This window comes from Perca flavescens, chromosome 10 (genome assembly GCF_004354835.1).
Source record: "Perca flavescens isolate YP-PL-M2 chromosome 10, PFLA_1.0, whole genome shotgun sequence".
NCBI lineage: Eukaryota > Metazoa > Chordata > Actinopteri > Perciformes > Percidae > Perca > Perca flavescens.
This window is the reverse complement of record NC_041340.1, coordinates 15,509,901-15,531,750: the sequence shown is the minus strand read 5'-3', so window position 1 is coordinate 15,531,750 and position 21,850 is coordinate 15,509,901. Positions and strand designations below refer to the sequence as shown.

The window sequence follows — 21,850 nt, the reverse complement described above, 5'->3', positions numbered from 1 at the left end:
ATGTGACTTTGGAGTGGATTTGACATTTGATATGTCATAAGCTACTTGGTGTCAGGCTTTGTTGATCCTATTACACTTGAACCTCTTCCCACAGTATTTCAGTCTTCCCGATCTCAAAGGCCTAATGATCTTCAGGGAGTAGTATATGCTTTACAATCCTATTTGCTCTTGTCAGCTGTTAATTGTTGTGAAAGGGATCCTTATATTAATCCGCCTTAGCAGAAGTGTGTGTTTGATCCCTGTCTGTTGACATGATATCCATGAAACATTTGAATACATAATAGGGATGGAGGTTGTGTGCGTGACAATATTTTATTCGATCTTTGTGGGTTTGTGTGTGTACATGTTCATTTGCTATATTGCAAAGGTTGTTGCCCTTTATCAGCAGAAGGTACACTACAGTACAGTACAGTATACTGTAGTCTTACACAAGTTTTGAATACCTTTTTAAAGAAGAATGAGAAATTTAATTCTAGACATTGCGTTGACTTATTAATATGCCAGAAGTTGCATTTTTAACTGTTTTTATGTTCATGAGAGTTCATAGGTGTTTACATATTGGTGTGTTTTACTGTATCTGCTGTCACTCTGCCATCCAAAGTAGCATGTTGCAGTAATACTAAAAAGGTTAGAAAAACTGTGGAAATATATATATATATATATATATATATATATATATATATATATGTGTGTGTGTGTGTGTGTGTGTGTGTGTGTGTGTGTGTGTGTGTGACTGCATGAACAGGTCTGTGTGTTATGGAGTGAATGTGGACGAGTGTTTGTTATGTGGCCCTATAATATGTAGAGACAGAGAGAGTGAGTGAGTTTGGAGCCAAAAGTCTCTCCAAATTGATTTTTCTCAACTTGGCAAATTTCCAAGACTACTGATGCATTCCAGGAATTTAAACCTCCATTATAAAAGTACTGGGTGCCAAAATAGTTTTCAGTATGAAAAGGTGAAACAAAAATAGTTTTTTTTTATAAATATGTTGCTGTTATTTGTCTCTTAAATGAGTAATGGAGGTGTCATTTCTAATGCAGTTGCATCATTTGAGTGAAACAGAACAATTGAGAAAAAAACATATTCAGGTGGAGATTAGATTAGAATTATGAATCTTAGATCTACGAACTCTTTATATAGTTGGCAAGAAAAAAGCCAGGTCAAAAATGCAGTTCTACTGTATATCTTATTATAAATCACAACTGGGAGGTGTAGGATTTTTAAGATGAGACTTTAAATGTCAAAAAGGGATAAGCCGCTATAGAGTTGGGAGTCCTCAATGGGGTCACAAAATAAATCTAAGGGGTTGTAAGATTATTGATGGGTTAGTAAAGAAGAACAAAGTATTATACTGCTATAATAACTGTACTTAGCTTTTCTGACTTTTCTCTAATATTAGCTTGTTAGGCAGTTCAACCTCTTAAAGCCTAGTTATTCAGAGGAAACAAGGTGTTCATGCTGCAATGTAACAGTTTACGGGCCAAATTAGTTGAAAAACCACTGAAATCACTCACTTCATTCTCCTGTCAGTGTGAAAGGACTTTGTAAGATGTTAACTGACCATTGTTTTTATATGTGGTACTGGATATCATAATACCATGTTGAGTGGACTATCTGTGCTTATGCAGTGTTTTTGACCCCCTCTCACAATTTCAGAACTGAGAGTGGCCTCCTATCCTACTTCCTGAAAACACAAATTAAACCGAAAGTCAATTCAGCTATTTTGTCTGAAAATTTAACATTTTATTGAGATGTTTTTCTTTTTAAAGTACTATCAGGGTGAACCTATTTTTAGTCAGGGTGACATTACACATTTCTACCTCACCACCCATCACACACCACACAAACATGCTCATAAACACATGGCATACAAAATATATCAGAAATCTGACTCATCAAGTGGGAGTTGCATGAGTGTGTGTGCATGGACAACTAACCCTGAGACTGGGAAGCTGTCAGAATGAGGTAAAATGGGCTTTCTGCAAGGCCACTCTTTGACGCTGGATCAATACTTTTTCATAGGAGTGCTGTATTTGTCTATCAATTGGCCTTCAACAACAGTTTTGTTACATTCATCTCTGTAGACGAGCTGCATTGGCAGGCAGTAGTATTACACTTTCCTCCTCTTGTGCGAGCACACCACACATACACACTTACTCACAAACACCAAACCAATCAACCTAACCTCTGATGATGGAGCTTACACTGTACTGTATGTGACAGTCTGTCAGAGTAGAATTGACTCTACTCAATATGGTTCTGTGCTTCATTCCCAGAATTTCCTCTCATCATAAAGCATGAAGGTGCCTCAAAGGTCAGCTCCATACAGTCTGTCTGAATATATCTCACATTCTGAAAGACATACAATCTGAACATAGGTTTAGTTTTAGTTATGATTTAAGTTAAGTTACAATTCCTTTGCAATCATGTCTTAATTCAGTAGACCTCCATTTGTGTTTGTGTTTCACACGGTTATGATGCACATTGGGTGGGAGATGAAAGAAAGATGAGACCACTTCACACAGCTTTTTTTCCAAATAAATAAATAGAATAAGATGGCAGACTTCCTTCTGAGACAGATTCATAGCTTCTTTTCATACTTTACATACTACTTATTTACATACTATTAGAGTAAATCGATTGCTTTTATGCAGAGAGCATGGCTAGAGCCATGGCCATATTGTATTGCATTTGAGTGATTGCCAGCCTGAGTGAAAATTGTTTTCCTGTGCTCTTTTATGCAATACACCTTTATATTAATGGAATTATACTCCAAGTAAGTTTGAATATATTACCAATGGAGCATGCACACATTTATTTAATAACATACATGTTATTTTACATTTTGCTACATTTAATGGCACTATGTTATACAGTATCATACGGCTAAACAGTGTTTATGAAAGATAACAATGTAGGTAAGCCTTGATTAATATGTAGCCATGGATACAGTGAGACCTAAAGTTGAGACCGCTGATTTCTTCTTTTCAGTTTCCTATTTATTTGAATTGTCATCATCACTTAGTTATCCAGCGATTCATGTTTTGATTACAAAAGGCTACAATATTTGTCCCAAGCTATCATGTACAATGTCGCTCTGTTTCTAACAAAAAAGGCAAAGGAGAAAAGAACAAGAGGCAGAAAAAGAGAGAGAGACAAACAATAAGTTCAGAGGGATGAAAGAGCATGAATAAAAAACGCAAGCTCATTCTGTGTTTCAATGAAAACCTCAAGTTCAACTCGACTCACTTTCTCTGCTGCCTGCAAGGTGACTTACAACCAAAATTAAACTATTCTTTCTTGAGATGGAGCCACACTGAATCGTATGCATCCCAGAAGACGATGTGCTAGATTCTGCTCCTTGTAAAACCACATTGAGGCCAGGCTATATTCGAAACACAAACCTCAGGCAAAAGACCTGTTTCTGTGCTTAATACTGATTCTAATTTAGTAAGTATGCTATTCGTCAAGTCACAATGAAGGTGTTCCACCTTCTTGATGGCTATAAGCCATGACTTGAGTAAATTGTACAGATTGCACCTCGTATATGGACGTGTAGTTCATTTCTCTGGGCCTGACAGTGCTTCAGTTGATTACACATGTCCTTGAACCCCACTTGAACATGAGGCAGGTGGCATTTATGAGCGTGGGTGTCACTGATGACACTGTCACATTAAGCCTGCTCTTCTGTTCTCACACTTGAACATAAACATAGTACAGTCATTGCATATCACTTGCTTTTTACTCCTTAAGGTAAATACTGCTCACACAGGTAGCACATCTACCATACTGTTGCCATAAAATCTGAACATGCCCTGTCATTCATAAGGGGCTTTAAATAGATGAGCAACTAACCGAAGCAAAATACATCTCACCCCCCTACCCATTGCTATGAGATTTATTCCTGTCAGAGGGGCAAGGACATCTATTGCAGTGTGCTGAAGGTCCAGTTTGGCAACACCGGGGCCTGTAGATCACCGACTATCATGAACCCAGGAGACAGCTCACTCTGAGTGGCTGGTCTGATACAGAGTGAGGTCCCAGGTCCTGCTGCGTTATTCATCATGCGTTCTTCAATCCCAATGTGTGCTATTCATCAAGGCTAGAGCAAGGATAAAGGAACTAGGCTGTAAAAGATGGTGCCCCACCCCCTCCTCGATTCGTTCTCTTAGCGCCACGTCACTCATTTTTATTACCTCGGATGAGTAGACAGTTAGTGGGCTCATTAATAAACACTGGCTGGAATTACAAATTTGTGGAAGTTCTCGAGAGTCTATTCTACGCACACGCACACGCACACGCACACGCACACGCACACGCACGCACACACACACACACACACACACACACACACACACATTTTTCACCCCTATGAGCTCTGATAGGGATACTTACAAATTAGTAGACAGGATAGTAAATTAGAAAAATTTATTTCTAAAGTGCTTTTACAGGGCATAACACAGAATACAAGGCAGGAATCATAGAAGATTTAATGAGTAAGTTAGCACATGTTTAACATATTAGACCTAAGACAGCTGGCCGACAAATATGGTAGCTCAGCCACATATGCAGGAGCCTGACTGTTCAATGCTCTGTACTTAAGAGTGAGAATTTTGAACTAAATCCTATATGCAACAGGGAGCCAGTGAAGAGACTTAAAGGGTAACTACCATTTTTTTTCAACCTCATCCACACTGTCAAAATCATTTAAATATTGAGCCATTACATTGAAAATCTTTTAGATAACAGGAGCCTATAATTTCTGTAGCCTACTATGTAACAACAGACTACCTGAACGCCTTTTTATCGTCTCGCATCTCACTCTCCACACCGCTGTCTTCAGACAAAAAGTCATGTCCTGAGATCGATAATGTTGTCAGACACTTTTAGTAACAATCTCAGCCTGTCCGTAGCAAAAAGAAAATCACTTTTATTGGACAAAAAGCAAGGCTCCACAATTGCCCCAATAGGTTACATTGTAGCTCGGTTTGCGCCGGCTTGTCATTGCGATCTCGCTCAATACTGGACCAAAGTCAAAGATTTTTGGTCACATCAGTCTATTATACACAAATGCAAGGGGAAATGGTTGAAAAAAAAAACGGTAGTTAGCCTTTAAGTACAGAGGTAATGTGAGACCGTCTATTTGACCTTGTGAGTAGCATTACGGCAGCATTAGCAAGGTTGGAAAAGAGAAAACAACTGCAGCAGACTGCATTAATGTGTTGTGCCAGTAAGCAGTTTAAAGTTCTACCACTTGCCAACTGTTAAGTGTCTCATGGCACCTTAACTGTCTTGTGCAGATGAAACAAACCTTTCATTATATTATACATATTTGTTCAGTTTGTTTGGGGAGAAAAGAAACGGATTGGGCAATGGGGAAATAGACAGAATATCACTGGTTTAGAGGAACAGTTTGTATATTTAACTTTTTTCTACTGATCAATTATCAATCAGTTTGGGAGAAATGTGCATGTCACAGCAGCAGTACACAAATGAACCATACAGTACAAACAATGTGTGCAGTTTACAGGTATAATAAAAGGGCAGATTAGCTTAGCTCAATTTCTACTGAATCCAGTACAGTAGCAGCACTTGTGTGCCCCAGGGTGAGAAGAGAATGGGGTCATATTTTTTTAAGGAAACTTAGACCTCCTCTCTTTTCATTCCAAAACACCTTTAAAGTTTCAGTTGTGCTGTGGTTTTCTTGGCAAGGGACTGCGATGGATAGTATCTGTGGGGTATTCAGGACTTTCTGCTGGAGTGGAGGTGTTAGTATAGCAGGTCATCCAGGAGTCGCAGGAGATGCAGAGGTACTGATTAGTCCCGTAGGATGAAAGGAATGTGGTGATTAATGGCCCTGGGCATGGAAACCTGATTATCTGCTGCTTGTGTGTGTGTTTTGTGGGGTAAAACACAAGAGAGGCTTGTGTCAGACAATGGATGACATACTGGATAGTGGACCTGCTCTTGATGATAAGAGAATTCATTTTTGGATCTGTCTTCAGGACCTGTGGCCCACTTTATCTCATCTGCAGTTCTGTATAGCAAGTTCAGTTTTGACTATGATATTTAAGTCTGGATACAACTACTCCATAATCATCAGATACGCACTGACCATTTAAATGATAAGATCAGGTGATGCCTCTTTAAATCCATGAGCTATGTTAACAACAATACAAGAAACACAACATACTAAAATATTGTAGACATACTGTATGAAAGAAAGAAAAATACATTGGTTGAAAGTTTTGGAGGGATTATTTATAAACAGCTGTCATGTTTTGTTTGTTTCAGTCAGTTTTAGTTTGAAAAGCACATGCAATGATCAATAAGTTCAGGGAGTCCAATTTGTCCAATCTGATGTTGGGAGTATATTTTTGTTTCCGTGAAAGAGCTGAAACTGTCAATCATCTTCTGTACAGCCTACTTGACATCTTTATCAATGACCATCTTTCTCAAGTTGATTTATCTGTGGCTCTGCCAAACCAGAATACAATTACACTAGGCGGCTTTGAGAGGCTATTTATATTGTAAGAAAATCTCCAATTTTTTATTTGTATGTAAAGGCAAGGTATTCCCGTTTTGTTAACGCAGGGCTTGTGTTGGCTATGCATACTGAATGCTTACAATTAAATGCTTTAAATCCCAAAATGTTGTTACCTTGTACGGGTCATTACTGCCTCTCTGATGTAAATTTATCCTGCACTTTCCTGTTAATTTCACAATTTTACCCCCATTAAGAATAATTTGTCAGACATTACTCAAATTGAGACCAATTTGCTGATATGAAATACACTTAATGTTTATGTTATGTAAACTGGTTTTATGAATGAAAGTAAACCTACAGCCAATTATTAGCAGTAAGTGGCTCTTTATTCCGAGTTGGCTCCAAAAGGGTGAGTGTGTTGGGTTTATGAATACAGAGCAGAAATTCGCTGTAGTTTGCCGCTGGTCACATCGCACCCACACAGGTCTGATCAACTTAATAGTCAATAGAGCAGTATAGTCAAATAGTTTCAGAATTCATGCATAAATCTGTTTAAATACAGTACATACACCTTCACTTTTCATTCTCATTTAGTGTTTACATGGTTTGTTTCCAATCACTGTCCCTTCAAATTTTAATTAGAACTTTTCACACAGGTATCTTCTCATTCTGCCTGTCATTTTAAGTACTATTTAAATCAATATTAATTTGGACCCATGTGGTTCTAATACATGTGGTGTTTTTTATTTTGTATTTCCTATGTTTTTGTTTTCTTTGAGACACGTGTGCTTCCTAATCTTATTTTTGTGAAGAAGACACTGCACTGTGCGAAAATACAGCACATGGAAGTCAGTGTGTGGGAGTCTGTCTACATAATGTTTTCGTTTATATTTAGTAGATTTGTGTATTCTTACTTGGAGTAGAAACTGAGGCGTTACTGTAGTCCATTCATGTCTCAGCTTTCTGAATAAAGCTGGCTGACATGCAGTATAAGATTGTGCTATTATCACAGTAAGCGAAGAGTTGATATCGGGCCATCAAGAACAAACTCTCCGTGTGAAAACGGGACATCAGTTCCTTCCATGTGTAAATTGTTAACACTTCATGATGCCATTTTTCTGCTGAGTTTAGTTAATCTGAAAATAATTGTTCTGGTCACACATGTCATAAATTGAGCATTGTGGTGGTTCGATATTGGCTACTGATACATTCAGTAGTAAATGTGTCAGTGAGAGGCATCTATTAGGAAAAAGGAAAATAATTCGACACAATATATTTGTGCTGATTCGCTTGTAGCTAATCCGTCAATACAGAAAAAATAGGTCGAAGACAAGCAGGGACTGTGCCTAGAAGAGGATAGATGCAAAAGCTCCAATACAGACAGACAGAAACATAGGGCTTTTCACAGGATCCCAGGACAGATATTTCTATAGACACGCATGAAGAGCGATGTTAGAGAAGCTCTCCTTAACGTCACTTACATGTACAGTTAGCATGACTTCATGAAAGCAAAATATGGCCGCTCCAATGTGACCTGGAGGCCTGTGCATGCCTTTGCATCTGCTTGCCTAGTCCTAGAGTAAATTGGGTGGATTATTGTGGTGGACAGGGGGGCCATAATCACCCACCACCTGACCTCAGTATACACAGCAGACTGCACGCTTGCACTGCAATCCCACAACCTTTTACTCCTCCTCTAAAGTGCAGCAGCCCATGGTCCTGTGCCTGCTAAGACTGCCATAACACTGATTTTGAACATGTTTCCTTTCCCCCTTTCTTTGTGTTATTGTATCACTTTTCCTTTTCAGCGACCACTGATATATTTAACACAGCCCCCACTGTTGATGGTTGTCTTTAATTTGAGTTGTTTTGTGAACTTGGTGTTCTTGATCTAAGCTTGTCTCTTTCTTTCTTACTCTCTTCTGTCCCTCTCTCCTCTATCTTCCTTATCTCTCTGTCACAGTTTTCTATATTACTGTTATTTAAAGCTATTGCTGTTGCTAATATGTGACGTATTTTTATTTGCCTGTGTTTCTGCCCTGTGTTTCTGTTGTTGTTTCCTTTTGTTTCTGTGTGGTGAGCCTTCTAACCCCAGTTCATTCTGTTATGGCACCACCGCAGTCCAGGATGACGCTGCCCCAGGTACCCAGGAGTACATTATGTTACGGCAGGACTCCATCCACTCTGCGGATATAAGGAGTAAAGGGTCCCCCTTTCGTGCTAAGTGTCACGAAATCTTCTGCTGCCCGCTGAAGCAAGCCGTCCACAAAGAGAGCACAGAGCCCGAAGGTTTGTTCGCACCCCCTCCTTGTTTTGATTTGCTGATGCTCGTACCCCCTGCCCACTCCCATCTTGTTTTCCCCCCTCTGTCATATCCTGTGTGAACTGATAGTTTTCCGCCCCTTCAAACTAAGTTCTCTTTCATTCCTGTCCCATTTTTCGAGAGCATCTGGTGTGCTGCTGCGTGCAAAGGTGTGAGTGCTCATGTGTGAGTGTTTAAGCCTAGTATTAGACTGAATGCTTAGGGCATGTTAGCTTGTAGAGAACCTGTAGGAGGGCCCATGGGCCCCTCTGCTCTTGTCCAGTTTGTACTGTACAAGTGTGTGTATGTGCATATGTGTCTGTCTGCACACCTCTTACGTATGTTGGACTGAGTGAGGAGCACAGGATCTGTAGCTCCCGCCCACTCCTCCCTACCCCAAACCATTAACTCGGTCATTGCCACCCTGAGGCACATGCACAGACCAAAACAAAGTGAAAAAAGAAAAGGGGTAATAGATGGAGGCAGCTGCGGCCCTAATGAGTTCACTGACTGGGCAATTTGAGGTATAGCTTCCATTGCAACTGGACTCGTAGAACAAAAAAGGTGAAGCTCTTTTATCTTCCCTTCCTGAACACTATGTGAGATTGAAATGTTTCATATGAATGACTAAATAGTGATCTTTTCAGCTGCAGACTGCAAGTCAGCAAGTCTCCCCCCCTTCTTGTTCCCTGTGCTTCCCATACTTCTGTCTGTGGCTCTGTGCATCCTACCCTCTCAGTGCTTCCCTCCCTAACATTTCTTTCCCCCCTGCTGCAATCTTGTTTACCTGTACCTCTACCTCCAATTATAATTACTTATTTAGTGCTTGTAGCAGCATGAGAATGTGCCTGCGTACTGTATGCTATCAACGTTTGTACAGTTAGGACACGCAGTAAAGTAAAACAAAAAAACTCCCACTTGTGCTCCAAGCATGCTTCCATACCCTTGCACTGTCTGGCACTCAGGCTCTTTGACTGCCTCATGTATCACATATCCCTCAATAGAGTGCTAAGATTGTAGAAATTGCTTTTATTTGCAGACTACCTGATAGGTAAGCTATAAATTATCTCGCTCTTGATATGTTTTCTGCAATGTATTGCTCTGTCATCTGTTGTATCTGAAAGAGGGCCGTGATCGGTACAGTAGTGCTACACTTAGATATGTCAACCTGTTGACGGGTGTCTGTGTGCCTGCTGAAGGACTCAAGCACATGTTTTTATCCTTGTGAGAAAGAGAGAGAGAGGGAGATAGAGAAGTGGAATACTAGCGGAGGTCTGGCTAAAAAAGTACAGATGTATTATTCACTTTGGCTGCAGCTCCAGTTGGACGTGACTGAATTTACAAAGGAAGGAGGGGAGACTACAGCTGTTACGTAAGCTTTTCATAAAGACGTCATTAATGTTGATGCATGATGCGGATGCAAACTGTGTATAACCGTGTGTGGAGCAGGCTATACACACACATACACACACGCACACAAACACGCACATGCACACACAAATACACAACCTACAATACAGAGCTGTCTGCTAATATCCTTGCTAATAGGTTTAAATAACACAAACAGTTTATGTTGATATATTTGCATTTTTGGACAAATGGTACTTGATTTAAAAAAGAAAAAACAAGACGGTTAAATGAGCTGGAAAGTCAGCCTTGTCACATTGTTACCATGGCAACAGCATTTCAACTGCTTTGTGTTGCACTTAATGATTTTGATGGATTGTCGACCACTTAGCTACATGTTAAATAGAGTTTGTATGTCACAGTGGATCACAACACATACTATTCAGTCAGGAACACATGGCTAGATTATATTAATGATAGCTATTATACTGTAAGTAGTACAAGGCAGTGTTTCTAAGATTTTATTGATGTTTGTTCAGTTGAGATTCTGGAGTGTGTTTGCTGTAGGTGAGTCGCTGGCAGTGAGGCATTGATGGGATTAATTATCCGCAGTATAATTTCTTCTGACGCATTTCCCAGCACTACAGTGAGGTGGTTGATACAGAGACACAATACATGCTCGACAGAACACATCAGCAGCACACAGGGTTGGACTGTGGCACCCCAGAGAATGAGTTCAAATCATATCAGTTCATCTCTGTGGAGCTGCAGGGAGCCTAAGAACACAAACAGAGAGCACTGTACTTGCCTCCACAATCCTCAGGTCTCTGTGTGCTGCCACCAGCTGTCAATCAGACAGTTTGTTTTCTATCTTGACATTCACTTGACACGCTCTTTGGCTCAATCTGTGTCACAAGTTCTCGATTCCTCTTCATTCTCAAATCCTTCTCTCCTAATTCCTCTGCTTCCGTTTCTCCACAGCAACAACAAAAGATGGTGCCCGAGGGGACCGATCTGTGTAAATATCCCATCCATAATTCAGACGACGGCAAGACTTTGTGTTTATAGTTCCAGGCTATGTTATATATACACAGATAGACAGATATCCATGTAGATAAGTATAGGTCGTGAGCAGTATGTGCATGTTTTAATTTCTGTGAGATTAACTCAAGAAATTAGTGTTTTTCTAGTTTAATTAAGCAGTGTTGTGCATTTGTAGTCCCAGAATCAGAATACTTACTGTCAATTAGAAATATTTGCATTTCTTCTGCACTAATTTAGAGGCTGTCCTGGCTGGGACGTACACATTCTTCCCTCACGTGGGCTGAGTTTAGATTACAGGAGTTTTAAAATGCCAAACGACTTAGAAATGTACCTGCATCACAGACTGCACAAATGCTCATATTACAAAATGATCAGAAGTTATCTTCAGCATTTTATCTCTTTAACATGTATCCTCAAGCTCTTTCTCTCTCACACACACAGGCACACTTGTGTACTCTAGCTATCACAGATATATTTTCTCTATCTCCCCAACGATACTCTGCTACACTCTTAATTTTTATACATTTACAGTCATCATTTTCGCAAAAATTAAAAAGGATGTAAATGACCGGGGCTGTCCCAAGTGAATTGTGCAACAAGTTGTCAGAGTTCAAATTTGATCTGTAAGAGTTATAGTTGAGCCAGCTGTTTTCATTATAAAACTCAAAGCCCAAACATTGTTTGTTCTGGGACCAGCATTAGTGATTTAGACTGAAAAGTATACCATACTTTTATAGTACATAGCAATCTTGACAAGTGCAGCTATAAATGAAAGGTTCACAATTTTTCAATTCTGCCTTAAAACAATACAATGTATGAACATATTGAATATATATATATATATATATATATATATATATATATTATTTTTATATATATATATATATATTTTTGCTTATATATATATATATATATATATATATATATATATATATATATATAGCAGTCTCAGTTAGTCGATTAATGTGGGTATCTTCCAAAGTCTTTTCTGTACAAAATGTGCATTTCCAAGTATTTCCTTGTTAAGCTATAATGAAAGGATAGTAACACAAAAGGGGTTCATTTTACAGTATAAAAAGACAAAACATTTGGAAGACATCCACTTGATTTAGTTAACTCAGATGGCTGAAGCCTCATGTTAGCCGCAGATAAACTTTGGAACAAGGACTGCGGATATTTTTACTTTTATTGTTCATATGGGCACTTAAGATATTGTTTTAGGACAGACTTGAAAAATGTGAACCTAACCTTTACAGTATCACACTGGTAGTTTTGTGTGTTTTATCCTTGATCTACAAATTACACATTATTGCTGACCTTTTGGTAGAGCATTAAAGAAATTGTTAGTTTGGCTTCCAACCCTCTCAGCAGCCTTTTGTTTCTGTTCATTTTACTATAGCTTGCAGAAATCTGAAGTCATAATGAATTTTGTGCCACTATAGTTAGTTAGTTAGTTAGTTATATTTTATTTCTGTGTCATGCCAAACATCTTGGCCCATCCCACATGGGATTAAAAGACACCACAAATTCACTTATTCAACAAACATCTTCCCGTTGCATATACAAATCCTTCGAACAAATACATGAATACAAATATATAGACATACACATACATACATGTATATACTCGTACACACATACCACACACAAACAACTAGTTCTCATCTACACTCGATAAAGAACTTTTTTCCTCTTCTTCCAGGCTTTATCTAAATAATTAGCCAATTTATATGTTTCATATGTGAACAGCCATCTCAATCTTTGAGCATCATCCATATTTACCAAATCAATCTCTGCTTTTATCCTACAAAACAAAAAAGCACGCTGCTCACGATAAAAAGGACAATAGAAAACAAAATGGAACTCATTTTCTACATCATTCAAACAGCACATAGGACAAATACGTTTTTCCTCTTCTACATTAACATATCGTCCTGTTTCAATAGTCAAAGGCAAAACACCAGATCTCACTTGAGTGCATAAGGATCTTTGCCTTTTTGACAAATTATATACAACATAATTCTCAGTGCCATATTCTGGTTTTATCATTACAAAAATACGCAATTTTGGCTTAGCCCATATATCATCAGCCCACTGCTTTTTGTCTTTAGCAAACACAGATTCTTAAACAAACCGATATTCAGCTTTTCATTATTAAGAAACAAATCCCCAAAACCATAATTACAAAACAATTTGCATATGTCGTTAGACCAAAGACCAAGAATATGTTTATTCCAGAGAAATATTTTCCTTGTCAACCTATTTGCGTCCATATCTAATAGACGATTCCATAACTGGGCCATACATATCTTCCAGCGAGCCTCACATGATTCCCATCCCATGTCTCCCACTATCGCCAATGTAGGGGTATACTTATGCACGCCCAGAAAATATCTTATAGCACTATTTTGCACTAATTCACAATTAGATATATTCCTAAGTCCTCTAAGACCCACAATATCATCAAGTATAGGGCACACACAGGCTTGAAACAATTTAGAATATGTTTGAAAACTTATGTCTTTCAGATTCCTGCTTTTACCAATAATTCCTCCCAAAGCTCTACGTGCTGAATCAGCAAGAACCTTAACACCATTTCTAAAATTCATATGTTCATCAATATAAAAACCTAGATATTTATATGAGTCTACAAAGTTCAGCTTGTGTGACCCAATTTTAAACTCATAAGTGCTGCGAGTAGTTAAAGGTTCTCTAAAGTGAATTATTTCCGTTTTCTTTCTATTGATGAACAATCTCCATTTATTACACCAATCATCAATATAAGAGAGCATGCGCTGCAGATTATCTTCAGATGGAGACAGTAGTACTATATCATCCGCGTATAACTTTATGATGTTTATGTTTTCTTGTATGGTAATGCAGTTGGAAGCAAGGACTGTTTTGAAACTCTGCATTTTAAGATTATTTGATTTCTGAGTTTTACTAGTGAAGGCCAACAGCAGGGAAGTGATTGTACATTTTTAGGAGCAGTGGGTCAACTAAAAAGGTCTAATCGTGCCAATATAAAGCATTATTGGAAAATCTACATCAACAGGGAATCACACGTGTTTGTGTTAGTCATAACCAACTGTGAACCCTAGGATGCACTACTGTATCTAAAGCAATGTAATTAAATCAGTAATGTGATATGTCCCTTACAGACAGAATAAAATCTAGCACCTGTGTTGCTCAACATGCAGGCCACTATCTAATCTGTTTCAGCCTTATTAAAAAATAACTCACCTGCTGCACACTCAGGCAAGTAAATGTAAGCAGAAGAACAAGAGGAAAGAATGGTAGCCCTATCTATTTGCCACACCAGATGGGAAATTCATAGAGGTGATTCACCACAAATTCGACACAGCACAATTACATTGTGGGGGTCAGCATCGCCCCTTATAACAGAGTATCCCATTGCAATGTCTCACCAAGTCCTACACACTTCTGCAATGTTGACAAGAGACAAACATGCAGCCTCAGGATGCACTCATGCTCCAATAACAGCTTGTATAATTTTCTTTCTTTCTTTCCTCCTTAGTCTGTTTGCATGAAAGCAACAAACTCTGTTTGTCTAAGGCACTACATAAATAGACTATGCATGAATAAATAATGTGTATGATAATGTGATTTGGTGCCTGCAGAGAGTAGGCTGGGAGGGGAGTGTCACTGTCAAATCAGCACTGTAAGTTCTACTGTGCTTACCTGACCTCTCGGTACCCTGAAGTGTGCATTTTGCAACATATGCAACAAAGTTTTGGAGCCGATGGACACTGAGTGAATACGCTTTACTTTGTTTTAAACAACTGGCGATAAAAAGACCAAGAATTCAAGAGACTATATATATATATATATATATATATATATATATATATATATATATAATATACAAGTACATATATCAGATAATCTCACTTGTATGAAGGATTATGTTTTATTAGCCTAGTTTACAATGTTGGCTGTTCAAAAGTAGAATATGACCATTATATAATGGGAAAAAGAAAAGGGTAGTGTGTTTCATGCGTAAGCGCAAAATAGTTGGCATCTACCTGCACAAGTGAAAATGCTTAACGTCATAGCACACTCAGACAATTTTTAAATACTTATTTCCTCTGATTTAGGCAGAAATGCTGACATAGTGTTAATTTCTAGCTTCTCTGGGGCTTACACAAAAGTCATAAACAAACAGCAGGAGTGGGTGTTTATGACAACATTAATGAGGAACTACTCTGGAGACTAACAGACAAGCAAAGCCGAGTAAAGTTGCTAGACCTATTACATTCCATCATTGTCTATTTCATTAGCAGTTCTCTCGTATTCGCCTCCACATCCTTCTCCTCATGGCAGACTCAGACATAGCCAAACAGGCCGGGACTTTTTTGTTCAGAAATACAGTGAATATGTTTGTTATGAATGAATATTGTGAATGTTTACTCTGAAGTTGCACTGTGCCAGCCACTGCATGTCATTTAAACATGAAAATCTCTTAAACCAATCAGAATCATGAATGGCAGGCCTAAATTGCACAGTGCTCCTGATACATTTACAGTAGTACATGTGGCAAATTAACCTGCTGACTGACTGGAAGGAACAGTGGAAGGAAGCAGAATGTAGTAGTCAACCAGTGGGATGCTTTACCTCAACAGTCCACATCTGTTGAACTAGACTTTATTATATGTCATATTTTTTATATTGCATGCTTTGAGGCTGACTTTCACAATTGGTATTATGTTAATGGGCTGTGAAATAATTAATATTTACTGCATACCAGTAAATAAAAAAATGCAGGTACAGTACTTTATTAATATGCTGTTTTATATACCACATAGCCAAATGCAGCATATGTATTTATCCTCCATGTCCAAATAGCAGCTTTACTCCCCATCCCTCCCACTGCCTGACTTAGATATGACAAAGCTAAAATCCCAGCTTATGTCAATAATGGATATAATGTTTATTGTTTTATTAAGTAGAATTCCTGTTTAAGTACAGGCCGACTCTAAATCTGAGCTAAACAGGAACAATCGGTAGAGTAGTCAGGTTATAGTAACTGTGACACAAGCAAGTGTGTAAGTTTTCCCCAGAGTGAACAAGCGTTAAGCTATTTAATTGGGGCAATGAGGCACACTGCTGAATCAGCACCACATTAGTCTAGGAAAGACAGCTGCCAGGATAGAGATTACAGATACACACAAAATAGTGTCACTTATTAGGAAGAAGACGGCATTTAGTCGTAATGTATTAAATGTGAACAAATACCAAATCTTGTTTTTAGATAGTATAATATGTTATATCCTTGCTTTTTTTAACTCGTCATTACAATGGCTAATGTGAGAGAAAGGTTTCAATTCTCTTTTGCTACCTCTGTGAACTTCTGTTATCTTTACTGCAGATACAGTTGCAACACAGACCCTCTTGGTCTCTCTCCAAGCGCTTGTCTTAATAAATGTTATACTTTGAAGAATGAATAGACCAAACCTCTACTGTATTTGTTCATTTAAAGGTCACACTATAAATTAATTCTTCAAAAGTTCCCAAAGGATGAGTCGTGATCCTAAAGTGTTCACGGCTTCATCCTGAGTGTATGGTCAGCTTTGCCAAGTGAACAGTGTAGTAACAAACACTTTTTGTTTTCCTGTATCTTTAATTGAATAGGAAGTTACCTTATCTGTGTAGATTTGTTTATGTCATTATGGCATCTGTAAACTTATTTTCACTATTTGTTAGTAGATGTATTTGATAATCCTGTATTCTCAGTACTGCCAAAATCAGAAGTTTCAATTCCTACTTGCAATATAGGAGCTTTAATTACTGAGAAATGTGTTGAGAAAAGTTGGAAACCATTGCTCTATGTAAAGGTCATTGTTTTTATTGATATTCACTAAAAAAAGAAACAATTAAAAAATACAATTAAACTCACAGAATGCATGATGGAGCAAGATACAGTAGTGGACAACACAGTTATTGTACCTTATTAAAAATGGATATATGAAAACATTGTGGTTTGATATTTTTGGCTTTCCACACAGATATTTATTTCTACACTACAACTAAGAATGGATCATATGACATTATATACTATCACAAATTAGAAATTTACCAACAGGGTATTTTTTAAATAAATCACCAGAATTGAAATCTGTTCCACTAAGCATGGTGGTTTCACAAGCTTACAAAAAGAATGCACTCCAACCTGAATGTCAGTATTCAACCTGATTACACTGGAATCTCAGTTATAGTATTTGTAACATAGTGATTGAACTCGTTATAATTTATAAAACAAATGCTCAATTCTGTTGCCCTGACATTAAAGATTGTCAAAAAGGACACTAAAGATTGCACTGTGACTATCAGTAGACTTCCTCATTTCTGTGCAGGGGACATCAGAACTGCGCACCACATTAGCAGAGAGAACAGGCCAGTTTGGCTGACACATGCAGACAGTTTGAGGGTCATATTGGGTGCAAGCGGGGTTATATAAAGACCTTACATGTTTCATCTCGTGGGGCACAGAGTAATGTGCCAGCCTGCTGGCCAGGGCTGATGTTGGCTAGGATTCATACAGACACCCAATTTCTCCCATCATTTTGCTTGCCAGCTCCCGAAATGGCTCTTCCAGGAAGCCTGATGAAACCCAAATTAAGGACCAGATAAGTTGTGCCATCCTCCACATACAAATAATATACTATATAGTGATATTGCCAGATGTTGCAAAAAAGTTTGTCAATTTACATTCAAGAACCTTTAGTCAAGAATAGGATCAGGTACAGTAACACCAGCGTGTTAAATGTTGTGACAGCCAGACAGTGTTTCTGTTTTATTGCCCCGTCTCCCTTTCTCGGTTGTATCTTTGTGTGCTGCACTAGAGATTGTTTCTTTGCTTCCTTTCTCAATGTTGGTTAAATGTCTGGAAAGTATCCAGGGTATTCCACAGTTGCCCTTAGTCAATGTTATGCCGACTCAGGAACAGCAGCTACTGTAAATAACAGCTCAAGCATCCAAGTTATATATTTAATCATTATGATGATGAATTATATTTTCTTGTTTGCATTGGTATTCTGCACTTATGCTTACAGTCTTGTGTTTCACCCCTGATTTGTGTGCTTAACCCTACGCCTCCACAGCTTTGTACATCTAAGTGACATACAAGTGCATTATAGTGTTATATACTGCAGGCAGGTGTGTGTATATATGAGTCATAGTTCAAATACTCAGACCTCTTTCGGTCACTCAAATTTAGGATTTGCATAATTATTTGTATATAATAAGTATAATGGCATGGATCTGTTGTTACAAGAAAAAGCTAATATTAAATGAAAACACTTGAGCATGTTAATACTTATTAAATGTAGAGCAATCTTCTCAAACATCATATCATATTCGTTCTATCATTAGCGGCCCAGTGTTATCGCTTAAGGCCATTGTAAATGTATGTGCCAGAACAATAGATGGGTTAGAAATAAATAATGCATACTGGTAATAAAATGATAATTCGTCACCTGTCAAAGAGTGCTCTCTCTTGCTTTCCCAATTGGCAAACATCTCCCTTTCATCAGCTCCCGCCAGCATGCGTTACACTTCACTAAGGTCTACTGTATAGTGCTCCTCTATTACCGTCTGCAGGTGTTTGTCAAATGAGCCCTGATGAAAGTAAGTATATTGGCCTGTATGACGTGCCTTTCACCTCCAACCAGCTCCAGCAGAGTGTAGTGTTCCTGTGTCATACAGCATTGTTATTCTTAATCCTTCTCACTACACACAAACACACACCCTCAGTCGGTTGTCTTATATCAGTATGCTGTGAACATGAGCCCGCGAGTCATTATCTTAGACCCAAATCTAATTTTACAGCACGCATACGAGCGACCAAGCGGGACAGGCTGGGGCATTGGACTGAATAAACAACCTAGAGGTGTTGCATTTGTGGTTAACCTTAGCTGTCAGGCACGGGAGACACAGCAGGATGCATGCTCACATACAAACGCATATGTATATACACATGCAAACAATTGCAGTAATGAAGACAGATGACGCACATAGCAACGTTTTACCACTACTCAGCCAACCATGCATTGTCCAACCTAAATGATCCCATAGACCCCTCTGCCAAATGTCCTCCCTTTGCTTCCTCCTGGCCTCAGTGCCTTCTGCTGTTGCCTCATTGACCATCATATAGCAACAAACCCCTTCATTTTAAGTACTAAAAGACAGCACATCTATCCTCCTTTGTATGAGGAGAATTTTCTGGTTGCTCTTGTCTGTCTGATCTGCATTTTTGAGCTTTGTGTGAGTGTGTGAGTGTGAGGGTCTGTGTGCGTCTGTTCTCCGGGACCTGCAGTATGGCCTTATGGCAGCTATTAGTGTTAGCTTGCTAATCCACTGGCTCGAGAGATAATTAGACATTGCACATCTCATCAGGCCCGGCCAGCATACATTTACAGCTGTCTCTCTCTCTCGTTTTTCTCAAAAGGTAAAAAAATAAGTGTTCTAAATGTTCTAATAGGTTAGAGTGCTACAATGTGAATCAAAAATGGCAACTAAATGTTACTTACGAGTTTCATCGGTTTATCGGCCGGGTTGCGGGAGCAGAAGGCTAAGGAAAGTATTTCAGACGCTTTCTCCTTAGTCCCCAGCAATGTTTTTCACCTCTTTGATGAGATATATAATCTATGCAGCATGTTTTGGGTCTACCACGATGCACAGCTCCTTCTTCACCGTGATGGTCCAGTACAGTGTTGGGCTGTTTTGGTTGTCTGACACTCCTCTTGAGTGTTCCGTGGAGGTTGGGGATAGTGCCTGTGGAATGGCAGACTATGGTGGTGCTTCCCATTTTAAAAAAGGGGGCTGGAGGGTCTGCTCCAATTATCGGGACATCACATGGCTCAGCCTCCCCGGGAAAGTTTATTCCAGGATGCTAGAAAGGAGGATCCGACCGATCCAGGAGGAGTAATGCGGGTTCCATCCTGACCAGCTGTGTCCATATACTCGGTACAAAGTCAAGCACGTTGTTAGTGGGTGTTGGCCTCTGCCAGAGTTGTCCCTTGTCACCAATTCTGTTTGTGATTGCCTCTGCCAGAGTTGTCCCTTGTCACCAATTCTGTTTGTGATTTTCATTAACAGGATCTCAAGGTGCAGGCAGGGTGGAGAGGAGAGTATCCGTTTTGTCCAGAATTGCATCTCTTCTCTTTGCATGCATGATGTGGTTCTGTTTGCTTCATCAGACCATGACCTCCAGCACGCACTGGGGCAGCAGAGTGTGAAGCGGTTGGGATGAAAGTCAGCATCTCAAAGTCTGAGGCCATGGTTCTCTGCAGGAAAATGGTGGATTGCTCCATCTGGGTTGGGACATTCTGCCCCAAGCAAAGGAGTTCAAGTATTTTGGGGTCTTGTTCCTCCTCAATATATTGGTAATACTAGAAATGGCTCCTGGCTCTGTTCTATCGGTGTTTGTGAGTAGGATGTCACAGGCCTCAGCTGTATGTGTAGTATGATGTAATAGCTAGCAATCAGACATGCAGGAAGGTAGTCCTTCGGCAGTACAGATGACCACACGTAAACCATCATTACAACAGGCCAGTGTCACGCAGCCTCCCATCTCTAATCTGTGCCATCCAACTGCCAAAGCATTGGTTAATATGTCATAATCTCCCCATGTTATCTCCTTAATTGCAAACACAGACACTGAACCTGATTTGTGTCACAGGTCATGCCCAGATATTCAGGAATGGTCATTTCCCTACAATCTGTGGTACAAATCTGATCCAGCATTACTGAGACAAACTTGTTCTGACTTGTTGAATATGAGTGCATGTTTGTGGCAGCTACTTTTGTAAACTGACAGAGCTTCACATACAAAATACCACAACCAGCTGTGTTGCTTGGGGATCTTAGCCTTAGTAATATGATATGGGTTCCAGTCATTTGCACTGATCCTTCAATCGGTAGCAGATGGCTTAGTGCAATCATTAATTCATCTTAAAGCATGACCTCTGACTCACTGCATGCCACATTGGGTCAATCTGGCTATATGGCCTGATAGAAGAAGGATCCCAGAGAGAACGAGGGAAATTGTGTGATTATTCCCGGTCGGAGAGAACGAGGGACATTGTGTAATTATTCAGTCATTCAAAGAACGCAGCCGGAGTCGGAGATGACGGAGGAACAACAGAAAATCTTCCTACTTCCCTGAAGGAAGGGTGCGGAAACATTTTGCCTTCCCCGTGAGTCAGTTATGTAAACAAACAACAGAGGTAAAGCATGTGGGCTGCAATTTTACCACAAGGTTAGCGAAACAAGGAGTTTATTTATATTATTTATTAGTTTTACTTTATTTATTTTATTTTAGCAAAATAAAAGTCATTAAAAACACTGTTACTAGACACAGTACTGTGATTACCAGTAACCAGTATAGTTATCAAGCATTTGGCTGGTGGCTGGTGTTAATATCTGCAATAATATGATGTAATGTCCACAAAGGGATTAGACAACATGTGTTATTGCTGCAGACTTGATTATGATTTTGAAGTTCAATGCTATTCTGTAACAGGGTTGCATTTGATATTATATACCTACTAAAGACCACAGAGAGCCATTACTGCTTTACTGCTGTGTTTTGTCCTACTTTTTCATTCCTCTGTGGGGTTCCTTATCAGCTCTGCACAGCTCCTCCCAC

At 39.1% G+C, this 21,850-nt stretch overlaps 1 protein-coding gene across 4 annotated transcripts in view; it reads left to right on the top strand.

Annotated features, from left to right (window-relative positions):
* fgf13a (fibroblast growth factor 13a) overlaps positions 1–21,850 on the top strand; it is a 100,454-nt gene that overhangs the window by 38,730 nt on the left and 39,874 nt on the right. For all 4 annotated transcript variants that reach the window (XM_028589794.1, XM_028589795.1, XM_028589797.1 and 1 more), the window contains one exon: positions 8,610–8,777. In XM_028589794.1, coding sequence (XP_028445595.1) covers positions 8,610–8,777 — 168 coding nt within the window. The remainder of the gene's footprint in view (positions 1–8,609; positions 8,778–21,850) is intronic.